General features: G+C 41.2%; 1 protein-coding gene across 3 annotated transcripts in view; it reads left to right on the forward strand.

Moving 5' to 3' along the window:
* LOC147015499 (annexin A2-like) overlaps positions 1-25,451 on the forward strand; it is a 103,909-nt gene that overhangs the window by 72,485 nt on the left and 5,973 nt on the right. For all 3 annotated transcript variants that reach the window (XM_085850283.1, XM_085850284.1, XM_085850282.1), the window contains exons 9-12: positions 4,367-4,423; positions 16,597-16,690; positions 16,914-17,009; positions 17,970-18,028. In XM_085850283.1, coding sequence (XP_085706409.1) covers positions 4,367-4,423; positions 16,597-16,690; positions 16,914-17,009; positions 17,970-18,028 — 306 coding nt within the window. The remainder of the gene's footprint in view (positions 1-4,366; positions 4,424-16,596; positions 16,691-16,913; positions 17,010-17,969; positions 18,029-25,451) is intronic.

Raw genomic sequence — 25,451 nt, forward strand, 5'->3', positions numbered from 1 at the left:
TAGGTTGGGTTGATTATCGGTACGAGGGATTATTTTCATTACATGCTCATAATTGGATTGTTAGTGGAGGTTTGAACCACGACAGGGTTACAGTAGAAAAAACTTCCAATCTGATGTTGTGCCAGCAAGGGGCGCTACTTCCCAGGATCGGTTTCCTTCGAATAGAGATTCCTGTGTCTTGGTCGAATTCTCTTATTACCTCTGCCACCGAAGGTGGAAGAGGTTATGTTTTCACCCCTGTCTATCTGTCTGTTTGTCTGTCTGTTTGTCCATCCGTTTGTATGTGTGCAGGATATCTCAAAAAGTTGCAGACTTCCTCCGTGTTCCTTGTATTTTGTTTTGTTATCCCTGTGTACTCGCTTTTATACCAACTCTATGTAAAATTATTTTAGCTTATCTCAGGATTTGCTTTTCTCTTGTACAGCTTTAAACTTTGCACTTAGTTCTGTTCATTATTTGCCACAGTGAAAAAAAAAATAATAATAATAATCAAAATCCTTGCTGAATGTACTTTGTTTAATACCCTTCATTTCCTTAAGCTTTTAAAATCGATCTTTTTACACCCACTGCATTGATTAAATTTGTCGTTAATTTCATCACTTTCCATCTTTTAAAATGAGAATAAAGTTTAATCTGCCAAACATTTTATCACAACCACTTTATTTCTCAATATGAAATATGATGGTTGGGGAAAAGGTCAAACCCTCTTCCAAGCAGACTATTTTCGTTCTGATGTAAACCCATTGAGTTTACCTTCAGTAATTTAATTTGAAGGAACTTTGACACAAGAGGAGGCCATTTGGCCCATCAGAGCCTGTACTATTATTACCAACCTATGGTTGTTTGTCCCTGCTTTATAGGCACAGCAACGAACGGATCATGATCCATAGAGGTTGGACAAAAATGTTATCAAAACTTTCTCACCTGAAATGACTTCATTGGTGGTATGTCTCATCAGAAAAAAAACCCCACCCGAATCCACCCATGGGAAACCTCGTTTTGACCTCAAATCCAAGATGGCCGACATTGTACAGGTGCAAAACTTAAAATGGACCTAATTTTGGAAAGAAGCAACATAGGAACACTTTTAAGGTGTCATTTTTAACTAATTTGACGATTCCCGTTCATTTAGTGAAATTTTCGGAACCATTAGAGGTCACTATTATGTGTTAAGGTCAAGGTCATTGTAAAATTTAATCAAAATTTGATCTCAAAGCTCACCAAATGACCCAGGTAAATCGCTCAGTGTGGCATCATCACCTATAGATCACATTATTTAACTCATTCGGCCCGAGACCCATCAAAATACGGGTTTCTGGCCAAAGTGTTGGGGATGAGACCCGTATATATATATATATATATATATATATATATATATATATATATATATATATATATATATATATATATATATATATATATATATATATATATATATATATGGGTTATTATGACGTTATGTGACGAAATGTAACATAAAGACATCATGGACGTCATATAGCATTATGCCATCATGCACGTTGTTAATCTCCTCTCTAATGCAAATTCTACCCTCAATCTGAATGCAAACCGCACCCAGATCCCACCCTCAACACCCATCCCCAATCACCCCACCACTTGCACCAACTCCAGACCAAATTCTGGAATTCTTGAGGGCTCAACGCAATGGAAATCCACGAAACATTGAGGGCTGATTGGTTTAATTTGACTGTGTTGAAATTTGTAATCCTCTCCATGGTATGTTTCAATCTAATCAGTATATTATTATTTTTGTTTCAGATAGGACCGTAATGGCAGTGTGCAGTCAGGACGCAGTTTGTTTACTGTGCGAGGAGAATATAACATTCACTGTGAAGGATTTTGCATATGTCAGTCGCAAAGGTCTTGCTGCAATCAATGATTTCAGTGTCAAATACAATGAACTAAATCCAGTAGAGACTATCCCGATTCATGCATTTGACGACAATGAGAAGCAGTATGTGCATGAGAGATGTCGTAAAGCTCACACTAATACTAGGCGATATGAGCAAATGCGCAAACGTAAACATGACTGATTCTTCCTCAGCACAGAAACTCAGATCTGATGTCAAGAAATTCTGTTTCCATACTGACTCTTATCTGTGTGGAGAGTTGGTTGATCAAGAAAAGATCAAGCGACATCCAAACAATAATGATTATTAATTCAGTAGGGTTATGCTGCTCCAGGTGAAAGCAACGATTACAAGAAGGTGTGCAGAAAGTTGTGCAAGCAAAGTAGATGAGTGGGCCGATGCTGTATCATATAGACTCTCATGCATCAACGATCTGCCTGCAGAGGAGGTCATTTACCATCGTAGATGCTTCCAATACTTCATGTCACCCCGTAATTTGCAGTTGGATGCACCATCTACTGCCACTGATGGAGCGCTTCCTAAGAAGCGAGGACGTTCAAGCGGAGCAGTTGATGAGGAGAAGAAATCGGCCTTCATGCATGTCATTGAATACCTGGAGAACAACGATGACGAAACAGTCACTTTAGATGAACTACACGAAATCATGGAGAAGGAAGCTGGTGGTGGTGAAGTGTACTCCAAGAGATCACTCCAGCGAGAACTCTATGCTCACTATGGCAGCAGCGTCTCAATCACATCATCAAAACAACAGCCACTTATCGTCACGCTGTCCTCGAATGTCAAGCAGTTGATTCAAGAAGCACATACACAATTGAATGAAGATTCCAAGGATATGGATTCGCTTATCAAAGTTGTGGGCAGCTATATACGAAACGAAATTAAGAGTGCTGAAAAACACAGAGATACGTATCCAGGCACAGCAGATATGAAATCCATTGATCATAATCTCACCATTCTGCCTCCTTCCTTGTGCTTGCTTCTACAGACCATCATCAAAAGTAAAACTGCAGATCTGCGATGTGCATCTATCGGCCAAGCCATCATGAGTGCCACTTGTCCTAGAGCTTTCCTCTCTCCTCTACAAGTCAGTTTGTGCGTCACACTCGATCAGAAATATGGTCATCGTGACCTGATTCACTTACTCTTCAACCTTGGCTTCTGTTCATCGTATTCTGAGTCAGTTATCTACAATGGACTACAGTGCACACCAGCTTGTGGCCAATGCAGGGGAATAACATGCATGAATGTGCCACATGTGGGCAATCAGGATGATGATGACCAGGATGTAGATCTCAATAATAATACAATGGATTGACATTGCAATTTGACTTTAAAAAATTATCACTCATACAATATCATTTAAGTGATCAGGCATAGTTAACTTTGTTATGAGACACCTTTACACGGGTTTCAAAATAATGTCACTGCAAGGTCACAAAATCTGTTTGGATTCTTACTTATTTGGTTAAATTTGGCTATGATTATGATCTCGATGCCAATCTCATAAATAAGTGAATGGACATCTTGAAAGAGTCCATTGAAAATGACACATCCCATGTACTTTATTTTGAGTCGATTTGCATCATTTTGATCAAATTCAGGGTCAAATTAGGATCAAATTTGACCTTGACCTTGAATTTATCACATCATCTAGATATCCAATCACCTCAAAACTATTAGTAAATGAATGAGCATCATAACTATCATTTTGGCATAACTCTTGATACAATTTCGGTCAAATTTAACATTGCTTCGGTCAAGTTTAATGTTGACCTTGACCTTGACATATGACCTTGATATCTAACGATCTTATAAGTATCACTAAACGAATGGGGGTCCTCAAATTAGTTAAAAATGACACCTTAGAAGTGTTTCTTTGTTGTTTCTTTCCAAAATTAGGTCCATTTTAAGTTTTGCACCTGTACAATGTCAGCCATCTTGGATTTGAGGTCAAAACGAGGTTTCCCATGGGAGGATTCGGGTGGGGGTTTTTTTTCTGATAAGACATATCGCCAATGAAGTCATTTCAGGTGAGAAAGTTTTGATAACATTTTTGTCCAACCTAAATCGTTCATTGCTTAGACTATTATCCTTTGTAAATGCTGATCATCAAGCAAGGACACACCACGTACGATTTTGAAGTCTTTGGTAAGGCTTGGCTGGGAATTAACCACTTCCCTCCCAGACTCAAAGTGGATGCTCTAACCATTACACCACTGAGTCCAGTACTTTCTACTCTTAAATGACAGGACAGACTTATGTCGAATCAATTTTATTCATCAAATGTTTCCAAATTTAGCAATTGCAAAACAAAATACACCTACTTAAAAGAGATACCTACTTCTTTTCTCATCTTAAGCAAATGTTTTATATAATCATCTATCAATATACCTGGCAGTAAATGCTCCTTAGAAACCATAAAATCTTCTTTATGAAGTCTAATCATTTTATACCATCTTGTTTTCTTTTCCTAGACCTCAAGGAGTGAAAAACAAACTCTGGACTACAAACAGATAGATGAAGATGCAAAGGTGATGGCATTTAGTGGCATACTGACAAATATACATACGTACATATCTTCTATCTATATATTTCTAAAACTCTCATCTTGTATGTATGTATGTATGTATGTATGTATGTATGTATGTATGTATGTTCCCGAAATACAGCCAACACGGTACACGACAGCACAAAAAAATTTGGGCCACCTTCCTCACCATTCTCTTGCGGTGTACAGTATCAAATTTCGTTCAAATTGGGCAACGAAAAAAATTATGAAAAAAAATAAATTCCTGATTCAGTGAAGTACTCTTCGGGAGAATTTGATCAATGCAAACAACCTCAGTGGTATAGTTCGCTGGAGCTATCTGTTTTTTTTCTTGAAATGATTTTTTTCATCAACCGCTGTCACAACGGGAATCCAACAGGTTAACGGGTCATCTCGTATACACATATATATATATATATATATATATATATATATATATATATATATATATATATATATATATTGACATATATATGTATAAATACCTATATATAAATACCTCTATAAATATGCATACATATATATCCGAGCAGGGTGTAAGTTCGTATGCTTACAGAATGTGTAAGAACACCCTTCTCGGAAGCATCCGAGCAGGGTGTTCTTACACATTATGTAAGCATACAAACCGTGCTTCCCCATTGTCTTGGATCGCTCACCTGCATTTAATTTTTCAATTATTTATTTTCATTTATTTTTTTCATTTATTATAATGATGCTTTCCGATGATGCTGTGATTTTTACTGATGTATTGGCTTTGATGTTCTTCGGCACACAAAATGACCGTGCTTCTCCATCGTCTCGGGTCACTCACCTGCATTTTTTTCGTTTATTTTTTATTGATTTATATTTTCATTTATGATTGTTGTCCGACGATTCTGCGATTTTTTTTCGGTGTTGCGGCTTCGATGTCCATCGGCACGCAAAATTTCAGCTTTCGATGTCACCCGGAAGGTGTAGATATTTAATATAAGTCAGTGAATCAGTCAGTCAGTGGTTTGAAAGAGCTTTATATATTAGAATTGAGCAAATACAACCCGTCACTTCATTGATGGGAACATTAAAGTGAGGGGTGGATGGGGGGAAGAGGGAGATGAGGGAGAGAGGGGTGTGGGAGAGGGAGACGGATGAAGTAGAGGGGCGAAGAGAGAGGAAGGAGGGGGAGTAGGAAGGGGTGGGGGATTGAGGATGGAGGGAGAGTAAGGGGCGTGTGGAAGTGAAGAAGGAGGGAGAGTGAGGAGGGGTGGGGGGAATGAAGGAGGTGAGAGGAAGGGAAGGCAGATGTGTGGTGGAGCATTAATTACGATTCATACTGTCTCATCAAAATGCTTCTGCATAGAATAAGAGTGAAGATAGAAACAAAATAATGTCTGAAATCCATTTTGTACCGGTTATACTATAAATACTGCCCAGACAAACACCACCTGGACATGTCCAGAGATAAACGCAGTCCGGAAATAAACACCGCCCAGAGACAAACACCACCTGAACATGTCCAGAGACAAACACCGCCCGAACATGTCCATAGGCAAACACAACCTGGACATGTCTGGAGACAAACACTGCCCAGATGCGTCTGGAGACAAACATCCATTCGGACTAAAACACCGCCCGGACGTGTCCGGAGCTAAGTTGTCCGGTGACAAACTCTTCTCTGGATACGTCCAGGGACAAACTCCTGTCTGGAGACAAACTCCACTCGGAGATAAACTGCCCAGACATGTCCGAGGAGATAGAGGAGAGGAGAGAGAGAGGACAGAGAGAGGACAGAGAGAAGAGAGAGAGGAGAGAAGAGAGAAGAGAGAGAAGAGAGAGAAGAGAGAGAGGAGAGAGAGGAGAGAAGACAGGAGAGAGAGGGGGGGGAGAGAGAGAGAGAGAGAGAGAGAGAGAGAGAGAGAGAGAGAGAGAGAGAGAGAGAGAGAGAGAGAGAGAGAGAGAGAGAGAGAGAGAGAGAGAGAGAGGAGCGGGCAAAGACATGGCAAAGAGAGGACAAAGAGAGGGCAGAGAGAGGGAGAAGAGAGAGGGAGAAGAGAGAGAGGGAGAAGAGAGAGGGCGAAGAGAGAGGGCGAAGAGAGAGGGCGAAGAGAGAGGGCGAAGAGAGAGGGCGAAGAGAGAGGGCGAAGAGAGAGGGCGAAGAGAGAGGGCGAAGAGAGAGAGGGAGAAGAGAGAGGGAGAAGAGAGAGGGAGAAGAGAGAGGGAGAAGAGAGAGGGAGAAGACAGAGAGAGACAGAGACAGAGACAGAGACACTTGACTTTTGGCTCCTTTTATTATAAAAATACAAAAAACCAATGGAGTACACCAAGAACAAATTGCAAAGAGAAATCAACAGTAATAGAAACACCAAAAAAAACAGCAATTCAAACCAAGAAAATTTCAAAGACACAAGGAAAGAAGAACTACACGTAAATTTCTAATACATTTTCATTTACGTTGCACATCTTGCCAACCCATCAAGTTTCAAGAAAAGTAATAATATTTGCATTATTCCTGTAATAATTAAATTCTAGTTTCAAACGAGTTGAAACCAGGGATTGGAAATGCAAAATCACATTACATTGCTCAAAGGGTTTGCCTTTCACTTTGGCTTTCCTCGACAGGTAGATCGCTTATTTTGCCTCTGATAGGACATAGTTCAAAAACATTAACAATTTTTCATGATCTGAATTGACTCTGAGGCCAAAAATAAAAAAACTGGAGTGAAAAGGGGACATTTACCCAATGAAATATATTGTTCAATAAAAGAAAAAGGGGGCACAATCGAACACAATCAATATATCCATAGAACAAATCTTAAGTGATGTTACAAAAGGGACAAAGCGCTGATACAGCTACATCAATTCGGTTGACAAAAGTGTTTGTTGGCAGTGACCAGTGAGCAAGTCTCCATTGCAAGTCACCTGACCTTTTTGTTATTGGTGTGCAATACATCGATTTCCATGCAGGTTCAGAAGTGGTGGCATACGGCAAAAGCATTTTCCATCTCAGTACTCCTACTGCAGAGGTATTTATAATAATAACAGAAAGACAGAAACGATAAATAGATTTACTGTCAAGATTACTAAATAAACAAGAGCCAATACTGACTGGAGATGGAGTAAAACTAGTGAATTGGACAAGTAAGCTTGGAAATGAAGGCTTATGGGGTGTCCATTTGACCTCCGTACTCCACTGCAACCCAAGTTTAAAGGATGTACGGATGACATCTACAAGTACTTTACCTACAGCTCTTAATGACCTGGTGCCAGTGATTTCAGCAATTTATTTAACAGATTTCCAGAAACAGTTGGATGAGTCATGAAGATACCAAACATTTTTGATACCAACTGAAATGAAGTTTTGTGAAAAAAACAATGGCTTTTGGGAACATTGAAAAGAGGGGGTTGAGGAATAGAGGTTCTCCAACAAACATTTTAAAATCACACAAATCCCTCTGGTGGGTCACCACTACTGCTTGCCAAGCATTCAACAGACTCTGCTAAAACAGAGGAAGGTGAGACGTGTCAATCTTTTTTGATTCAATTAGGAACAACTCAAGGCCGTAACCAAGCAATCCAGGTTGTCTCAATATTCGTTGTGCTATGGGGCGCCAGGGCAGTTTTTCCACATTGATCGCTCGTTGTATCGACTTCAGCCGAAAGGCCATCAGATGACACTTTACGTCAATGAGCCCTTGGCCACCATCAGACAAGGGGCGACAGAGTAAGTTTGACCGCAACCAATGATGACCATTCCAAAAAAAGTTCACCAGTATCTTTTGAATCTCTTTAAGCGAGACATCTGGTGGCTGTAAACAGATCAATTTGTGCCACAAGACAGAGGTAACTTCTTCTTCTTTCGGCTGCTCCCCGTTAGGGGTCGCCACAGCGGATCATCCGTATGATCCACATAGTGATTTGGCACATGTTTTACGCCGGATGCCCTTCCTGACGCAACCCTGATCGCCTCTTACGACACAGGGATATGGTACACCTATTTTAACCGGGGCATACACCGGCCCAGTATACTGGTACTCATTTCGCCGACCTCGGAAGGATGACAGGCTGAGTCAACCCCCTGGTGTATTAATTCAGTGGCCGAACGGGGCTTGAACTCGGGACCTTTTGGATCCCAAGCCGCTGCCCTAATATAACCACTGCGCCAACACCAGGCTACAAGACAGAGGTAACTAAAGTATTAATAATTAGTATATGACCTCTGAAAGACATTTGCAGAAGGAACCTTTTCCATTTGTTAAAACGTTTGGTTACGTCATCTACCACTCCTTCCCAGTTAATAAGGGAGTAATGATAAGGGCCAAGATAAACACCTAATATTTCACCCCCTCTCTCATCCACCTTATATCTTTCGGAAGAGACTGAGGTGGCACTAAGGGAAGCCGACCGGATGTACATTGAGCTGAGGACACCCACAGGGCTTTACTGTTTTGCCAATTACACTTCAAATGTGAAGCAAGATGAAACCAACGTAAAGATCCAAGAAGAGTGGTTAGATCCTGATCATTTTTAATTACTGTACAGACATCATCAGCATATGCAGACACAACGATAGGGTGTTCTTCTGGAGACGGTACAAAGCCAGAAAGAGAGTTCCTAAGATTAATTAGTAATGGCTCAAGAGAAAGGCTAAACAGTAAACCTGACAATGGACAGCCTTGCCGAACACCCCTCTGAACCTGAATGGGTAAACAGAGACCATCGTTTACCTTACACAAACTAGATATATTGTTGTATAACAACTTAACAAAACCGATGAACCTTTCACCCAGGCCAAACTTTTGCAACACTTGAAACATACAAGTGTGGACAATACTATCAAAGGCCTTTTTGACATCAAGGAAAATCAAACCAACCCCTTCTTCCTCTTTAAGGCCACAATCAATCAAATCTGTAATTCAAAAAATGTTATCAGAGATTGATCTCCCTGGAACACAGTAGCTCTGTTCAGGATGACCGAGAGTCCCAATGACATTTTTTCGCCGAATGGCCAACAACTTGGAAAAGAGTTTGCAGTCAGAACACAGAAATGAGATGGGGCGCCAGTTCTTGATTTGACGGAGATCGTCACTTTTTGGGAGAAGACAAACCACCGCTCTTCGACAGCTGAGAGGCAGTATGCCAGAATGTAAACTTTCTTGCAGAACCAACAGCACTTCCAGACCTAAGATGTCCCAAAATACTGTTAAAAATTCCACTGGAAGTCCGTCAATTCCTTCGGCTTTTCCACGTTCAAAGCTGTTCAGAGCCATGCTGAGTTCCTCCAGCGTAAGCGGCTTTTCAAGAGCTTGACGCTGACCACAACTCAAAGAAGGAACATGATTTGTCATCTCATCAACACAATCTTTACACAGATTCCTTCACAAATAAATCAGAAAAATAATTTTTCACAAGTCTTTTAACATCACTTTCATTTTATGTAATATTCCCTTTAGCATCTCACAAGGAGAAAATCTGCCTTTGGGATTTCTTAACCCCTTCTAAGTGGAAAAAAAAACTTTTATTTGGGGTGTCAGAAAACGTCACATTTTGGATTCTGAGTCGAACTGACGTCCCCATTACTTTTTCATGAATCAATTCTCTTTGATAAGCTTTTTTGTAATAATAACCAAAGTTTCCTGTCATTTTGAGCTTTAGCCAAGTCTTCCTCTAACGGCAAAATTTCAGTTTCCAAGAGTGAAACAGCAATTTTATTCTTTCTCGTGGAAAAGGACTGAAAACATTGACAGAAAACATGAATTTGAGCTTTCACGTTATCCCACCATAGCTGGATAGAAGAATAAGAAGGTTTACTTTGGATAAGTTTTTCCCAAAAACTACGAAAAGCATCAGTAAAAAAACAATCGTCCAACAGGCTGGTATTGAAGGTCCAATACGCACTTTTATGAGTTAACTGAGAAGAGGATAAACCAAGCACTACCAAGTGATGATCAGAAAAAGTAGAAGGAAAGAGATTACAAGAAACGAGTAGGTTTCTAAAAGTGGAGTTAATTTACCATCTATCCAGCCTTGCAAGTGTTATCAGCCCGTAAGCACACCGGCACCATGTATACTGAGATGCTGTACGGTGCTGCATGCGCCAAGCATCGAGTAGACCAAGTGATGAAAAACAACAAGATACGTCTTTATGAGATTCAGGATGTGGTTCTGGTGTATTCCTATCTAAATTAGGTTCAAACGTGCAATTGAAATCTCTTCCGATACAAATACAGTGATCAAAGACTAAAGTATGGAAGTAATTAGCCAGATGTGTGAAAAACTCTTTACGAGCCCCGCTTTCGACACGAAAGGAGGCACATGAGACAATTATTTTAATTGCCGGGACATCCAATCGGGGAGGCCATAACAAAGTGACCACTCTGTGTGGTTAACCCGGAACTCACGACGTCGTGAACAAAAATGTACATCGGAAATGAATACCACGACCTTCTGATTCATACATGATGCAGCACGTGCATGCTCAATGCGGATAACGTCTCCAACCGCCAGAACAATCTCTTCAGTAAGAACCCCGTCAGGGGGGACACAAACTAAAGCATGCTTACGAGTTAGTGCTTCGAAAGTAGCATCTTGCTGCGAGCGAGCCGCCGCCATTTAACAAAGACGCGGCGCTCGTCGTCTTCCTCACATAGGAAGAGGAAGTTAAGAATGCACTCCTGTCTCGAAGAGTATGGTGGGAGGAGCCTATATATATATATATATATATATATATATATATATATATATATATTTCTTCTTCTTCTTCTTTCGGCTGCTCCCATTAGGGGTCGCCACAGCGGATCATCGGTATGATCCGCATCGTGATTTGGCACATGTTTTACGCCGGATGCCCTTCCTGACGCAACCCTGGTCGCCTCTTACGACACAGGGATATGGTACACCTATTCTAACCGGGGCATACTCCGGCCCAGTACACTGGTACTCATTTCGCCGACCTCGGAAGGATGATAGGCTGAGTCAACCCCCTGGTGTATTAATTCAGTGGCCCAACGGGGCTTGAACTCAGGACCTTTTGGATCCCAAGCCGCTGCCCTAACCACTGCGCCAACACCAGGCTTAAGGGTATGTATATCCATCCAGGATGGATGGATGGATATATATATATATATATATATATATATATATATATATATATATATATATATATATATATATATATATATATATATATATATATATGCACGTAAAATATGACCATAAAATGGGTTGATAATCAGAAATGCAGCCCATAATATAAATAGCTACAAGGAAATCTAAAACAGGTGGAGGACATTCAGCCCATCATGTCTGCACGAACACCATACTAATTTATCGACACAAGATTCAAGGAAGAAAATGCAAAAAAACCCCAAAAATTCATTATTATTATTTTTATTTTTTTAAAGTTTCTGTACTTTATGGAGTTTTTTATTTTATTTTTGTTTTTCTTCTTCCCCTCAGGGTAGGGGGCGTGGGCTTGGTTAAAAACATACATCAACCACGCAATACCCCTTGACAAGACCCCCACCACCAACACTCCGTACACATGCACACAATCACCAATCAATGCTCAAACTTCCGAAAAGCCCTGTCAACATCCCTAAACCCCTGTATCTCCATAACTTCCAGGTACCTATCTAATTCCAATTTAAACTTGTCTACTTTTTCTGCTGTCACTACCTTTCCAGGGAGACCATTCCATGCATTAATTACTCTTTAAATAAAAGTCCCCTACCTTGCTACCGTCTTAAAGCCTGTATCTCACTGGGCTGCGACAGCTCACGACAAAATGCGAACGGGATTCTCCAAAATGTCTGGAAACGTCCGCGGTGGTTCTCAACTTCCTCGCGTGAGTCGCAGGACGTCGCTCTGGTGTCGCTGGAATTTTGAACATGTTCAAAAAATTCGTGCAACAAATTTTCTCTCAAAATAGTCACAGAGTCGGCGCGGTTGTCTCGAACCAGTCTCGAACCCTTCTCAATTTAGTTTCCGTGAGTCAGAAGGTGCGACAAATGTGACATGCTATGTAATGTAGATACATTCACAATAGTTCAATACAGATATGACAAAAAAACCTCATAGTCCATATTGTAAAACCAGCATTGTCTGTCCTCTTTCTCTCCTGTTCTGAGTAATGGCCTTCAATGCAAACTTTTCACCTTCCCATCATTCCTAAATCACGTCACATATTTTTACATAAATTAGGTCACGCACAAAATATTGTCACACCCACAAGCCCCTATCAAGGCAGATGAACAATTGGGTCACACACAATGTTTGTGGGTGCAACGTTGACAAGTAACAGAACACTTTGAACAATCAGGCTTGGTCAGCATTCTCCTGTAATCCCACCATCCTGTTCTGCTAGGGCACGGCTCCCACACCATTGTAGTACTCAGTCAGGTACTCTCTTACTCGTTTCTCAACTGACAATATGATTGCTGGAAGGGAGAGGCCACATATATATATATATATATATATATATATATATATATATATATATATATATATATATATATATATATATATATATATATATATACATACATATATGGTCCTGATTTCTCAATTGTCACGCACAGTTGTCATGCGACTGTTGCACGACATTTGCGCGATGGTCGCACGACCGTCATGTGACCGTCGCGCGACAGTTGCATGTGCCAAAGAATTCTCAGTTTTGTCACCTGAACATCGCGCGAATGCCGTGTGACATGTATGCGAACTCCAGGCGAAGTTCATCCCAAATTTCGCTGGGAGTTCGTGGGACATTCATACGATATTCGTGAGACATACACAAATGTGTTTTAGTATAAATTCAGTGTGATTCCAAGTGAAAATTATCGCTGTAAAATCGCAATTTTGTGTCTCCAACTAGTCGCGAGCTGTCGCAGCCCAGTGAGATACAGGCTTAAGTCTCCTCTTCCTTTCTCTCAGTCTATGGCCCCTGGTCCTATCACTGTCTATTCTGTTGAATAATTAATCTGTACTTATTTTATCTATACCTTTAATTATCTTAAACATCTCTATCATATCTCCTTGTAACCGCCTCCTTTCTAGTGAATAAAGCCCCGTCTCCTTCAGCCGCTCCTCATAGCTGAATCGAGCTAGGCCCGGAATCAATCTCGTAGCCCTGTGCTGAGCCCTCTCTTTGGCATCTATGTCCTTCTTGAGTTGTAGTAACCAAAACTGCACACAATATTCTAGATGTGGCCCTCACTAAATTATTGTACAATGTTAACACCACCTCTTTTGATTTATAAATTATCCCCCTCTGAATACAACCTAAAACCCAATTTTCTTTACCTATAGCTGCCTGTCACTGTTCTGCCTACTTACCTCCCATATCTACTACCATCCCCAGATCCTTCTCCTGTGTGACATGCTCCAAAATTACCACTTGCATCCTGTAATCTCTATTCTGTAATCTATCTATCTATATGATATCTAATCTATGATATCTAATCTTATGTTTCCATTGTGAAATCCTTCATGCTCATGTGGTTGTTTTGTGAATTAATTATGAACTATTATGAATGAAAGAATTTGTTGAATATTTTGTGTGTTGTGATGAATGAATTGATGTAAAGACATGAGCAGAAACATTTCAGGCATCGGGTCAAGTTATGTTGGAGTGTGAAGTAGATAGGGTGTTTTGTACATATATATTGTTGCGGACCGGGTATCGGCTGCGAGCACGACCGCGAGGTGGAGCAGTAGGGTCGAATCTACCAAACACCCGGAATCTAGATCGTACCTTGCAGAAAACTCCGAGTGTACAGGTCCCTTTCCGGACCGTGAATCGTCACTAATTCCACCACGTGGTACAGGGTTATCTGCCAATCTTCAAAATACCTAGAGATCCACGTGGCAAGCTACCGAGTATTCACACCCTCAACGGCACCCATACGAGTCGAGCCATTAGCGTGCCCGACCCGTGCGCAACCCGAGCAGATGGTTGCCGAAGTCCCGTCGGTCCAAATGCACATTTACAGCAGCAACAGCCTTTATAATTCACCAACACGCGCCATGCTAAGCCAATGGAAGAAACACAGAACAAGCTGATACATTTAACAAATGTACTGTATTTATTTATAATGGGGGAAACGGGAGAGCACGCAAGAAGCAGTTATCCGACTGAAGAGATGCAAATATGCACAGCAAAGAGCACTTCAACAATTCCTACTTCCAGACGGGCCCAGCAACAGACACACACACACACACACAGATACCCAGAAGGACATGGACTTGTCCACCTCGTGTGGATCGGCTGACACGGGCGAACCAGGCCAGCGTCGAGATGTGATGATAGAGTCCAGAGCTCCCTTCAGCGCTCGTCCCGGCAACCAAAACTCTCCTCTGTATCCCAAACTGTCCAGAAGGCAGGAAGTTTCTCTGTCACTTCTCCAAGTCTTTGAGTTGAACGTCAAAGCGAGGGCTGATAACTCCACACTCGTTCAACCTGTCCATCAGATTAACCACACCCTTGCCTGTTTGATGGTCATCAACTATCTCAAAAACTCTCCCGTTCACCGACAGAGAGACGGCGCGCAACCGACTTGCGGTTCATGTCGAGGAAGGATCTGTCCTCATCCGATTATGCCACAACCTTATTCACCCTTTCGTAGCTAAAGTTAAGGTTGTAGAAGTGATAACGGGATAAGTCTGCTCTGTGTCTGCTTTTGTAAATTGCGAGCCTTTTTCCACACCCCACAAATTCCTTGCTATCTTCTGCTCTACATACAAATAAACCCCATTCACTGTGCCACATACCGTTCTTCACTTGATTGTAAATAAATGCTTGTATAGAAATGTTCCCAGCTCGTTTTCATCTTTTTCTTCATTGGTCCAGCATGGTTCCTATTCTTGCTTAGCCGAGACGTTATCACCCAACGATCTGTTTTTCCAGCCGGTACATCCTTGGCTGTTATGCTCGGCTGCATCTGATCTGGTAAGGTGATCCAGTTTGAACAAGGCGAACCGAGCGCATGCCCCCCTGTAATTAACCCACATGACCTTTAGGTAAACGGAATTGAATGGAGGACCCTCCGTCACGTGGTTGAGTTATTGGCGTTCACGGTCGATTAGCGACCCACCGCGTTACAAAGTTATTCATGTGCGATGGCCTGCAAAATTGCAGACTTTTACGGCCATAATTTTTCAGCCACTGTGTCCCATACCTCTCCCTTCTCCACCTTCTCCTTGCACCCATGTGTTCACAAACACCTTTCCGATTTCTGCAGCCTGTTGTCCTGCACTCCAATGTCCAGCTTCCTTTTCGCTTTCATCCTCATCCATTCTTCTTTTATTGGTTATATTCCAAACACTTCACCTTCACCCTCAATCTATGTGTAAAACGCAGTTGGTTTTTTTTTTCTAATTGTGCTCCCAGGATTTATTTAATTTCGTGTTGACGTGTAATTCAGCAGGTATGGCACACGATTTAGGGATTTGTCCTATTAGCTCTGTGGCGAGCCTTCGGTTTTCCGTTATTCATGAAACATTCAATATGAATGCAATGTTCATGATGATCATGGGAAGAATTTGCTTTTATTAGGATAAACTAAGCTTCCATGAAAATGTTAAAATGCAAACACAGATGCTTGTACCAAGATGAGCTTCTCGTTTGATCAATGCACTTGCTTGTACAGACAAAATTCACGTGGAATACAATTTACTGTGTATGACATGGATTTCCAATTGTGATTGTAAAGGTCGTTGATCAAATAACTTTTTGCAATTAGAATGTTGGGCAGTTCCATAATTTCGGACGTACATTTTGGACACGTTATTAAGATACCACAGACACAAAGATTGAGAATATGAAACTTTTATTTGGCCATGATATGACAAGTGTTTAGTAGAAAACAAGTAACAATGAAAAAATAGTGTCAACACCTTAATGACCTTGGAATAATTTTTTTTAAAATACCACGTGTTCGGACGTACACAGAAAAAATGAATTTTCTGACTTCATAAGTTCAATTAAAAATTTCTGTGAAGTGTGCAGATTTTTTCAAAAAAAAGTGCATTGAAATTTACAATTTTTGAACAGCTTGTACAATTCCCTTCAAAATGAGATATAATTTGTGCTGATAATTTCATTTTGAAATATTGACTTCCTGGTTGACAAATTTATGGAACTGCCCTGTTGATGACAAAGCTGAGATTGTTTCCTGCAATTTCCAGATCATATATAACGACGGTGTAAAGAGAAAAGATGCAGATGTGGACAAATTTATTGCCATTCTGGCAGGACGAAGCAACCGTCATCTTGAAAGAGGTAATGACAGACGTCTTGTCAGGTCATTGTCAATGATTATCACCAAAACAACGTATATCGCAGTGACAAGGTGGGTTTTTGCAAGCAGTTACTGCCGAGCAATTGTTTTGCTGTTACAATATTCATCGGCGAGACATGATTCTCCCGATGAGATAGGAGAGAATCGAGTGAAAGTGCAATAAGTGTGATCACCTTGCTCTTTTGCATCCTTTCCTGCACTCAGTGTTTGAGAAGTACACGACACTCTACTCAAAGGGACTCGTGCACAGCTTGAAGCAGGACACAAAGGGTGAAGTGTGCCAAGCCTACGTGGGCCTAGGTAAGCCTGGGTTTTATTATAATGGTCCTTGTAATTGGAGGAAAATTATGACTGTAGTTAACCACTGAATGCTCAACACTAAACCACATAATTGGTGGCATTTCATTTCACTCCCCTCAATGCAAATTTTACATGTTGTACTGTGATTTGATTCAACGTGAATTTAAATGTTAATGACATACAAAAAAAAAAAAAAAATCGACGGTCCATGGAGTGTTCAACACGCCTCCACAATTGTCTCATTAATAGTCTGAAAATTATTTTTTGCGTCCTGGCACATTTCAATCAGAAAAATGACTTTTTGATGTGAGAAAACATTATTTTTCTTATTTCTTCAATGCACCTGAAGTGTAAAGGAGAGAGAGAGAGAGAGAGAGAGAGAGAGAGAGAGAGAGAGAGAGAGAGAGAGAGAGAGAGAGAGAGAGAGAGAGAGAGAGAGAGAGAGAGAGAGAGAGAGAGAGAGAGAGAGAGACAGACAGAGACAGAGACAGAGACAGAGAGAGAGAGAGAGAGAGAGAGAGAGAGAGAGAGAGAGAGAGAGAGAGAGAGAGAGAGACAGAGAGAGAGAGACAGAGAGAGAGACAGAGACAGAGACAGAGAGAGAGAGAGAGAGACAGAGACAGAGACAGAGAGAGAGAGAGAGAGAGAGAGAGAGAGAGAGAGAGAGAGAGAGAGAGACAGAGAGAGAGAGAGAGAGAGAGAGAGAGAGAGAGAGAGAGAGAGAGAGAGAGAGAGAGAGAGAGAAACTGGATAGCCCAAGGGTGTGCACACTCATTTCTAAGCTGTCTCTCCTGGGTTTGAATCTCAGCCCAACAATAAACAATCGGATGATGATCAGAAATGCTGCCCATAAGTATGCCTAACAATGTGCTCGAATTCGTTGTGAATGATTTGATATATAATGTTGAGTTATATAACAAAACATTTGTGTTTTCTTATGATGGTCCCGTGTCTCCACAGTAAAAGCGATTCAAAACACTCCAGGTTTTTTTGCAGAAAGGCTCCATCAAGCGATCGAGGTATTGGATTTGAAAACTATAGACCAAAAAAAAAATAAAATATAAAACATTTAATCTTAACTCACTGCGACCAAATTGATTGGTCGCATTATAACCTCCAACCACTTACCGTTGCCAAAAATTATTCCTGAAATCCTTGTATATATCTTACCCGGTTTGATGATCAGTCTTCGTACCAGTGGCATTGCAGCGGCATTTCTACTTTGTATCATAACAGTCACTTTGTAAAAATGTCTTGTGGTTTTTTATGGTCTCTGGTGAGAATGTCATCATAAATGTTTATCTTTTAGATTTAAAAAAATCACTATGATAGGCATGCATCATCTTGAGGATATTCGTGCAGCTAAATATAATGCCAAGTGACATGTCCAAGTGGCATGGAAGTTTTCTTTGAGAACCATCGTTGAATTCACACAAAATGGCTCCGAACCTGCCGTGAGTGCCAAAAAGTGTTGCTTGTTCTGGCAATCTGAGCATCCAGACTCCAGAGTTTCCATGCTAACTTAAAGTACCTTTGTTTCTTTGCTGTTTCTTTGTCTTTCTTGTAATCCAAATGCAAACACCCCATTCATTACAGTTTCTCAAGAAAACAAGAACTTTGATTGAAGGAAAGTATATTTTTCACACCACTTTGCATCGAGTACAATTTACTGTGAATGGCATGCATCTTCCTTGTGGTTAACCATCTTAGCTAAAGGCTAAGGTTCCACCCTGAAATAAGTGGTTGGCATCAGAAAGGGCATCCGGGCATAAAACATTGGCTTCAATCTTTATTTTTTTATGATGGAAGGAATGAATGGGCGGGGTACAGCCAGGTTCACCTGCTGACGTCAAACACAAAGGTGGACAAACCAGGGGAAATTGACTTGATTGCCATGGCAATCACTATGATGGCAAACAGCCGGATGCCGTTCATGTGCCCCTGGTGCAAAGGCAAGATAAAGTAGTGGAGGTAGTGTTGAGAGTTGGTACAGCTGAAGTGTAAACAATGAGTGGGAGAAGTCAGGAAGTGATGGATATGTTAATAAGGAGAGAGGTATAAATACTGTATCTTGTGTGCAGGAGACGAGATGGAGAGGTCAAGAGGCAAGGGCAATTGGCAAGCGGCAAGGATAAGGATAGGAACAGTACAAGTTATTTTGTTCAGGAGATGAAGAGGATGAAGGGGGTGTTGGTGTGCTAGTTGTAGCAAAGTCCATAGAAAAAGTTTTGGAAGTGTTGAGACACAGCACAAGAATCATGAAATTGAAGCTGATGGTAGGACAAAAGTTGATGAATGTATCGTCAGCTTCTGCACCACAAGTAAATTTCGGAGAGGAGGAGGAGGAGAGATAATACATTTTTGTGAAAAATTAGAGGATGTGGTGCAAAAAGGAGATGTTTCTGAGAGATTAGTGAGAGATTTCAAGAGTTGATCAATGAAAATTAATGAGTGAATGCAACTGAGGTAGATGTTTTTTGGGGGCAAATGAGGGATGCATGGAAGAAGTTAGCTCAGGAGACATGTGGGATCACTCCAGGAAATGTAGAAAAGGAGAGGGCAACATGTTGGTGAAACATTACTATTCAGGAAGCAATAGCAAAGAAGAAGAATGCATACAAGAAGTGGAGGAAGAGGAAGGAACAAATGGATCGAGAAAGGTAATAAAGTTTAAAGAAGAAAGGTAATAAAGAAGTAGCTAAAGCAAAAACTATAGAATATGAAGAGTGGGGGGGGGGAGAGCTTGAAGACTGCAGAGGGAAGAAACAAGATATTCAGGATGGAGAGACAGATGATGGATAGAAAAGTTGTTCTAGGAATCGATTGTTTGAAGAAGAACGATGAAAAGTTTGTAGTTAGAAAAGAAGAAGTTGAAAAATAATGGAAAGGTTGTTGAATGAGAATGAATGTAATAAAGAGGTTGAGTGCAGGAAAGTAGAAGGCACAGAGGAGGAAATATATGAGGAAGAGGTGAGGTCAATTATTAAGCAATTAAAGAAGGGTAAAGCAGTACGACCAATTGGTGGTGTGGTTGAGATGGTGGAGGTAGCAGGAGAGTTGGGAGTAAAGTAAATGACTAAAAGTTGTGTAGGAATATTGGAATGGCAATATCACAGACAATTGGTTGGACAATATAATTTTATACCTTTGTTTAAGATGAAAGGTGATCCACTACTTCTTTCATCATGCTGTGAGAGTGAAGCTGTCAGAGCAAGCAATGAAGATACTTGAGGTTATTGAGAACAGATTGAGAGGAGTTGTCAATATAGATGAGAACAAATTTAGCTTGATGAGTGTAGTGTCGATGATAGATGCAATCTTTACAGTGAGGCAGATTCAAATGAGGTACTTAGCAAAGAAGAATATGTTATACCATGTGTTTATAGATCTTGATGGGTACCGAGGGTACGATAGAGTACCAAGGGTAGTTATGGAATGGGCCTTTGGAGATGGAATAACAGAGGATTTGCTGAGGATTGTTATGTCAATGTATAAGAGGCCAAGAACATAAGTATGAGCTCGTTGAGGATGTACAGAGTCATTCGAACTGAAAGTTGGTTTCAACCAGGGATCAGTGTTTACACCTTGCATTTTGTACTGGATCTAAAGAACTTATGAAAGTGGTGAGGGGGAGGATTTCAGGTCAGGTAAGCTCGGGTATGGGGGCATTTCCATGGGAATTATTAGATGCAGATTACCTCATCCATTGTTGCCAACTGTACTGCTTTTGGCAGTAGCCTACCACTCTTTGTATCCTTGAACAGACCACCGATTGCATTGCCAAACAAGAGCGAAAAATACCGCTTTCACAAAATATGTCTCATCAGAGTTTCTGATAGATTTTGATGTTGTGACATGGTTTCTGTCGGCCTTTGGGTGCAAGTTCATCAGGAAAACGTGATTATTTAATTTTCTGTTAAAGAGAGTCTTAAAATATACAATGTTAAGGTTAAAATTACAAAATTTCCTGACCCGGTGGGGGGAGGGGGGGAGAGGACACCCCATCCCAAACCTTCCATCCCCCCCCCCCTCACAAAGTCTTGATCGCAAAAACAGAACTTGAAGCAAAGAAGATCTTTCACGTTTGTAAGGAAGCAACGGAGTGCAAGAGATTGTGATTGAATCTAGCTAAGACAAAACTGATCTTTCGTAGTGAAGAATGAGAAAGGAAGGAAAGTAGATAATGGCCCTGTGTAACTTGTGGTAAATGAGTAGGATCAAATTATATCCAGTGTGTGTCTTGCAAAAGGCGGTATCATCCAAAGTGTAGAGGAGTTAAGGGTTGTTTGGTTACAGTGGCTGGCAGTTTCAGATGTAACGAGCATCCGTTGAAGATAAAGTCTTCGATATCCCCCGCCATAGTAAATGAGGATTAACAAACTTGTATTCCCTAAGCGTGTGCAATATGTATGTGAAGTTTCCCCTTGATCTGACCAGCCGTTCTGGAGAAGAAGATGTTTGAAGGTTTTAGGGTAAATTCAATATGGTCGACAAACCATGTGACCGATCAATTAGAAATTAACAAACTTCTGAAAGGATGTCTTGGGGAAAGTGTGTGTGAAATTTTGCCTCAATCTGTCTCGCCGTTCTGGAGAAGAAGATTTTTAAAATTTATTGATTTTCATTCCAAGATGGCTGACGAACCATGTGACCTATGACATCATAAATTTACATTCTGCCTCCAATCCTCCAGTGGAATACGTGTGTGAAGTTTCGTGTTAATCGGATGAGGTGTTTTATTCTATCCAAGATGGCCACCAAACCATGTGACTTGTGACGTCATAATTTTTACTATGTATGCAGACATGATGGAAGATGACAGTTGCAAATTTTCGCTTCGTTAGGTTATGTGATTCCAGAGAAAACGTTATATAATATTTTTCTTGAATCCAACATGGCTGCCAAACCATGTGACCTATCAATTATAAAATATCAAAAGGCACGAGTTCACCACTTGCTTGATATGTGTACCCAATTTCATAAATATATCTTGAGGGGATTTGTAGTTAAGCTTCGGAAACGAAATGTGACGGACGGACAGACGGACGGATGGAACGCATTTCTATATCCCCCGCCAACTTTGTTGGTTGGCGGGGTATAAAAAGTACATGGGTGGAAATCAAGATGCAGAGAACACGGGGTGGTGGATGGGTTTTGAAGTGAAGCTGGAAAAGGTAAAGAGTTTTTGTAACTTCGGAAATATGTTATAAGGAGGTGATGGAGTGGAGTTCTCTGTGAGAATTCGGATTCGGGCAGCATGGAATTGGTGGAGGGAGTTGAGAGGTATTTTAACACAAAAATATCCCAAGCAAAGGACAAAGTATTGTATATGTAGCCTGTATTAGACCAGTTTTGATGTATGATGGTGGGACATGGGGAATGAGGATAGAAGACTTGGGAAGAATAAAGGATGAATAATAGAGATGGGAAGATGAATAATAGGGAAGAATAGAGGAAAAAAAGAATAAACAGAGCGGAGGATGATGATACAGATGTGTGCGGGAACATCAAAGGACAAAAAGAGTAGTGTGGACATAATAAAGAGGCTCATAGCTAATACTGAGGAAGACTTGAGAAAGAGAAGACTTAGGAGGTCTGGGCATGTGACGAGAAAGAGAAGTTAATCTGTCAAGAAAGTCACCAGTTTGGAAGTTGAGGAGAAAAGACCAAGAGGTGGACTGTAAAACACTTTGAAGGATGCGAATGGTAGAGGTTGTAGAAAGTGGAGAGGAGCCATCAGTCCGCCAAAACTCCTTAATACAGGAAAATGGTTAGTTAAATGAGTAGTAGCAGTAGTAGGTTTCATTTTATTTTGGCACTCATTAGCCCATCCCCCACGCGGTGGGAGATGTGGTTTTTCAAGTGTGTGTGTGTGTGTGTGTGTGTGTGTGTGTGTGTGTGTGTGTGTGTGTGTGTGTGTGTGTGTGTGTGTGTGTGTGTGTGTGTGTGTGAGAGACTGTGTGTGTGTGCGAGTGCGTGCAACTGTTTGGGCCACAACTTTTTTTTACCATTTGAGCTTCTTTTTTTTTGGTTTCCAATGTCGAGGCTCGTATAAAAGCTAACACACAGAATGTACAACAAGGGGAGCAGGAGACAAGAGGGGTGGGAGAGGGAAGCACAAAACAGTGAGGGGTAGACACGTGAGTAGATCTGTGGAAGGGAGAGGGATGGGGTGGGGTACATAGGGTAAACAAGATGGACACTACAGGGTCTTTCAGGTCCTTACATGACAGGGACTTTCAGAAAAGAAAGCAGGGAATTTGAAGGAGGTGGGTTTGGGGTGGATTAACGGGGGGTAGCAAAAATTGTGGTTTTGGATGGGGGAGGATAAGAGATGGTAGTGAACAGCTGTTTTGAAGACTTGGAGGGAAGAGTGGGATTGAATCGTGTGGGAGTTTGTTCCAAACGTGGGAAAATAGAGGAATGAAAGAGTGAAGATGAGCAATGATTCTTTATTTTGGTAGTTTTACAAGAAGGTTTAAACAGGGGTGTCTTCCTGAAAGTCCCAGTAGTGTCCATCTTGTTTACCCTGTGTAACCCACCCCATCCCTCTTCCTTCCACAGATCTCCTCACGTGTCGATTCCCCACTGTTTTTTTCCTTTCCTCTCCCACTCCTCTTATCTCCTTGCTCTCCTTATTATACGTTCTGTGTGTTAGCTCTTTTATGAGCCTTGACATTGTATATAAAACAAGCTCAAATGAGCTAAGATCCTCGTCCTCTTAATGATGACGTCATAAAAACGAATATGACGTCATTGTGATGTATCAGGTTTGCGATAAATTATCTGTGCTAATGCCCGGCTTGATTCCCGCAAACAAAATTCAAACAGCTTGCCTAGTTTCGGAGATAATGGTATAGGCGATTTCCATTAGCGGCGATATTATGACGTCAACTTTTTTTTTCTAGGAAGAATTTCCAAAATCGGAGATGGTTACTGCCTGCGCGTGGGCTTTCTGCATATACATGGCAAGTTTCATGGAGATCCGATGAAAACTCTGGGTTGTGAAACAAAAAATGTCAAAAAATAGGAATGACGTCATAAAAATTGATATGACGTCATAGTGATGTATCATATGTGCGCTAATTAATCTCTGCTAATCCCCTGTTCGATTCCCACAAACAGAATTCAAAAAGCTTGCTTAGTTTCAGAGATAATTTTTTAGGCGATTTCCATTAGCGGAGATATTTTGATGTCATAACTTTTTTCTCGGAGGAATTTTCAAAATTGGAGATGGTTACTGTCTGCGCGGGGTATTTTTACTTATATATGCCAAGTTTCAGGAAGTTTCGATGAAAACTGTAGGCTGTGAAACAAAAAAGACCACAAGAAGAAGATGAAGAACAACAACGTGAGAAAGACTTAGAGATCCTCCACGAGGATCTAAAAAGAGCACCCGGTGGAAATATGGGGTGTGGGAGGGGGATATCGCAAAAAGAGCAGGGGGGCAAGGCTGGATTGGAAACGGGAGAAGACAGAAAGACAACCGACCTGCCTGCAGTGAGAGAGTGAGAGGCCCAAAGACTCAGCCTCATTGCTGGAGATACCAATGATAGTAAATGCCTTGGTTTCCACAGTCTGAAGCCGATAAAGGTGAGAGGCAGGAGCACCAGCCCAGAGGGGAGAGCAGTACTCAATCAGGCTGCGGACAAAAGCTTTGTTTGTGGTCCGAGCTTAGATGTGCCAAGGAAGGACTTTGCATGATGGAGGATGCCCAGTCAGCGACTGTCTTTGGAGGCCAGGTTGGAAATGTGGCTTTCCCAGGAAAGATCATTGCAGATAGTGAGACACAGAAGCTTGAATGAAAGGACTTCTTCAAGAGGATTGTTGAGAAAGTAGATGATGGGGGGTGGGGGTTTCTAACAGTCCTTTCGGAGAGATATCGTGAGAGTGTGAGAATTTTCAGGATTGGAAGATGTGTTCCAAGTGTTGGAGCGGTTTGTGATTTTCTCAAGATCTGCAGAGAGAAGAGGTTGCTGCTTGTTGATCTGAGAGATGACAGATGGCACGGCAGAGTGTGAAGTCATCAGCAAAGAGATAAAGAGGATTTTCCAGAGAGTCGGAGAGATCGTTGATGAAAACCAGAAAAACGACAGGGCCCAGAACGCTGCCTTGAGGAATTCCAGCCTGGACAGGAATAGGGGATGAAAGAACTCCATTTAGGGCCACAAGTTGGCTGCAACAGGAGAGGAAGTCTGCGAGCCATGAGTGGACATGGCCCTGGATACCATAGGAAGAGAGTTTGGTGTGCAGGGTTGGGTGACCGACCATATCAAAATCTCGCGATATGTCTCGGGATATGGCTCTGATTTCATGTCTGGCATTGAAGATCTCTATCCATTGTTGGGAGAGCTGAAGCAGAATATCCAGGGTAGAGTGACCTGGTCTAAAATCAAATTGATGATCGGAAATCAAGCCATTGGAGAAGAGGAAGGATTTAAT

Source organism: Eptatretus burgeri, chromosome 12, assembly GCF_056783735.1.
Source record: "Eptatretus burgeri isolate ZD-2024b chromosome 12, Ebu_testis_v1, whole genome shotgun sequence".
NCBI lineage: Eukaryota > Metazoa > Chordata > Myxini > Myxiniformes > Myxinidae > Eptatretus > Eptatretus burgeri.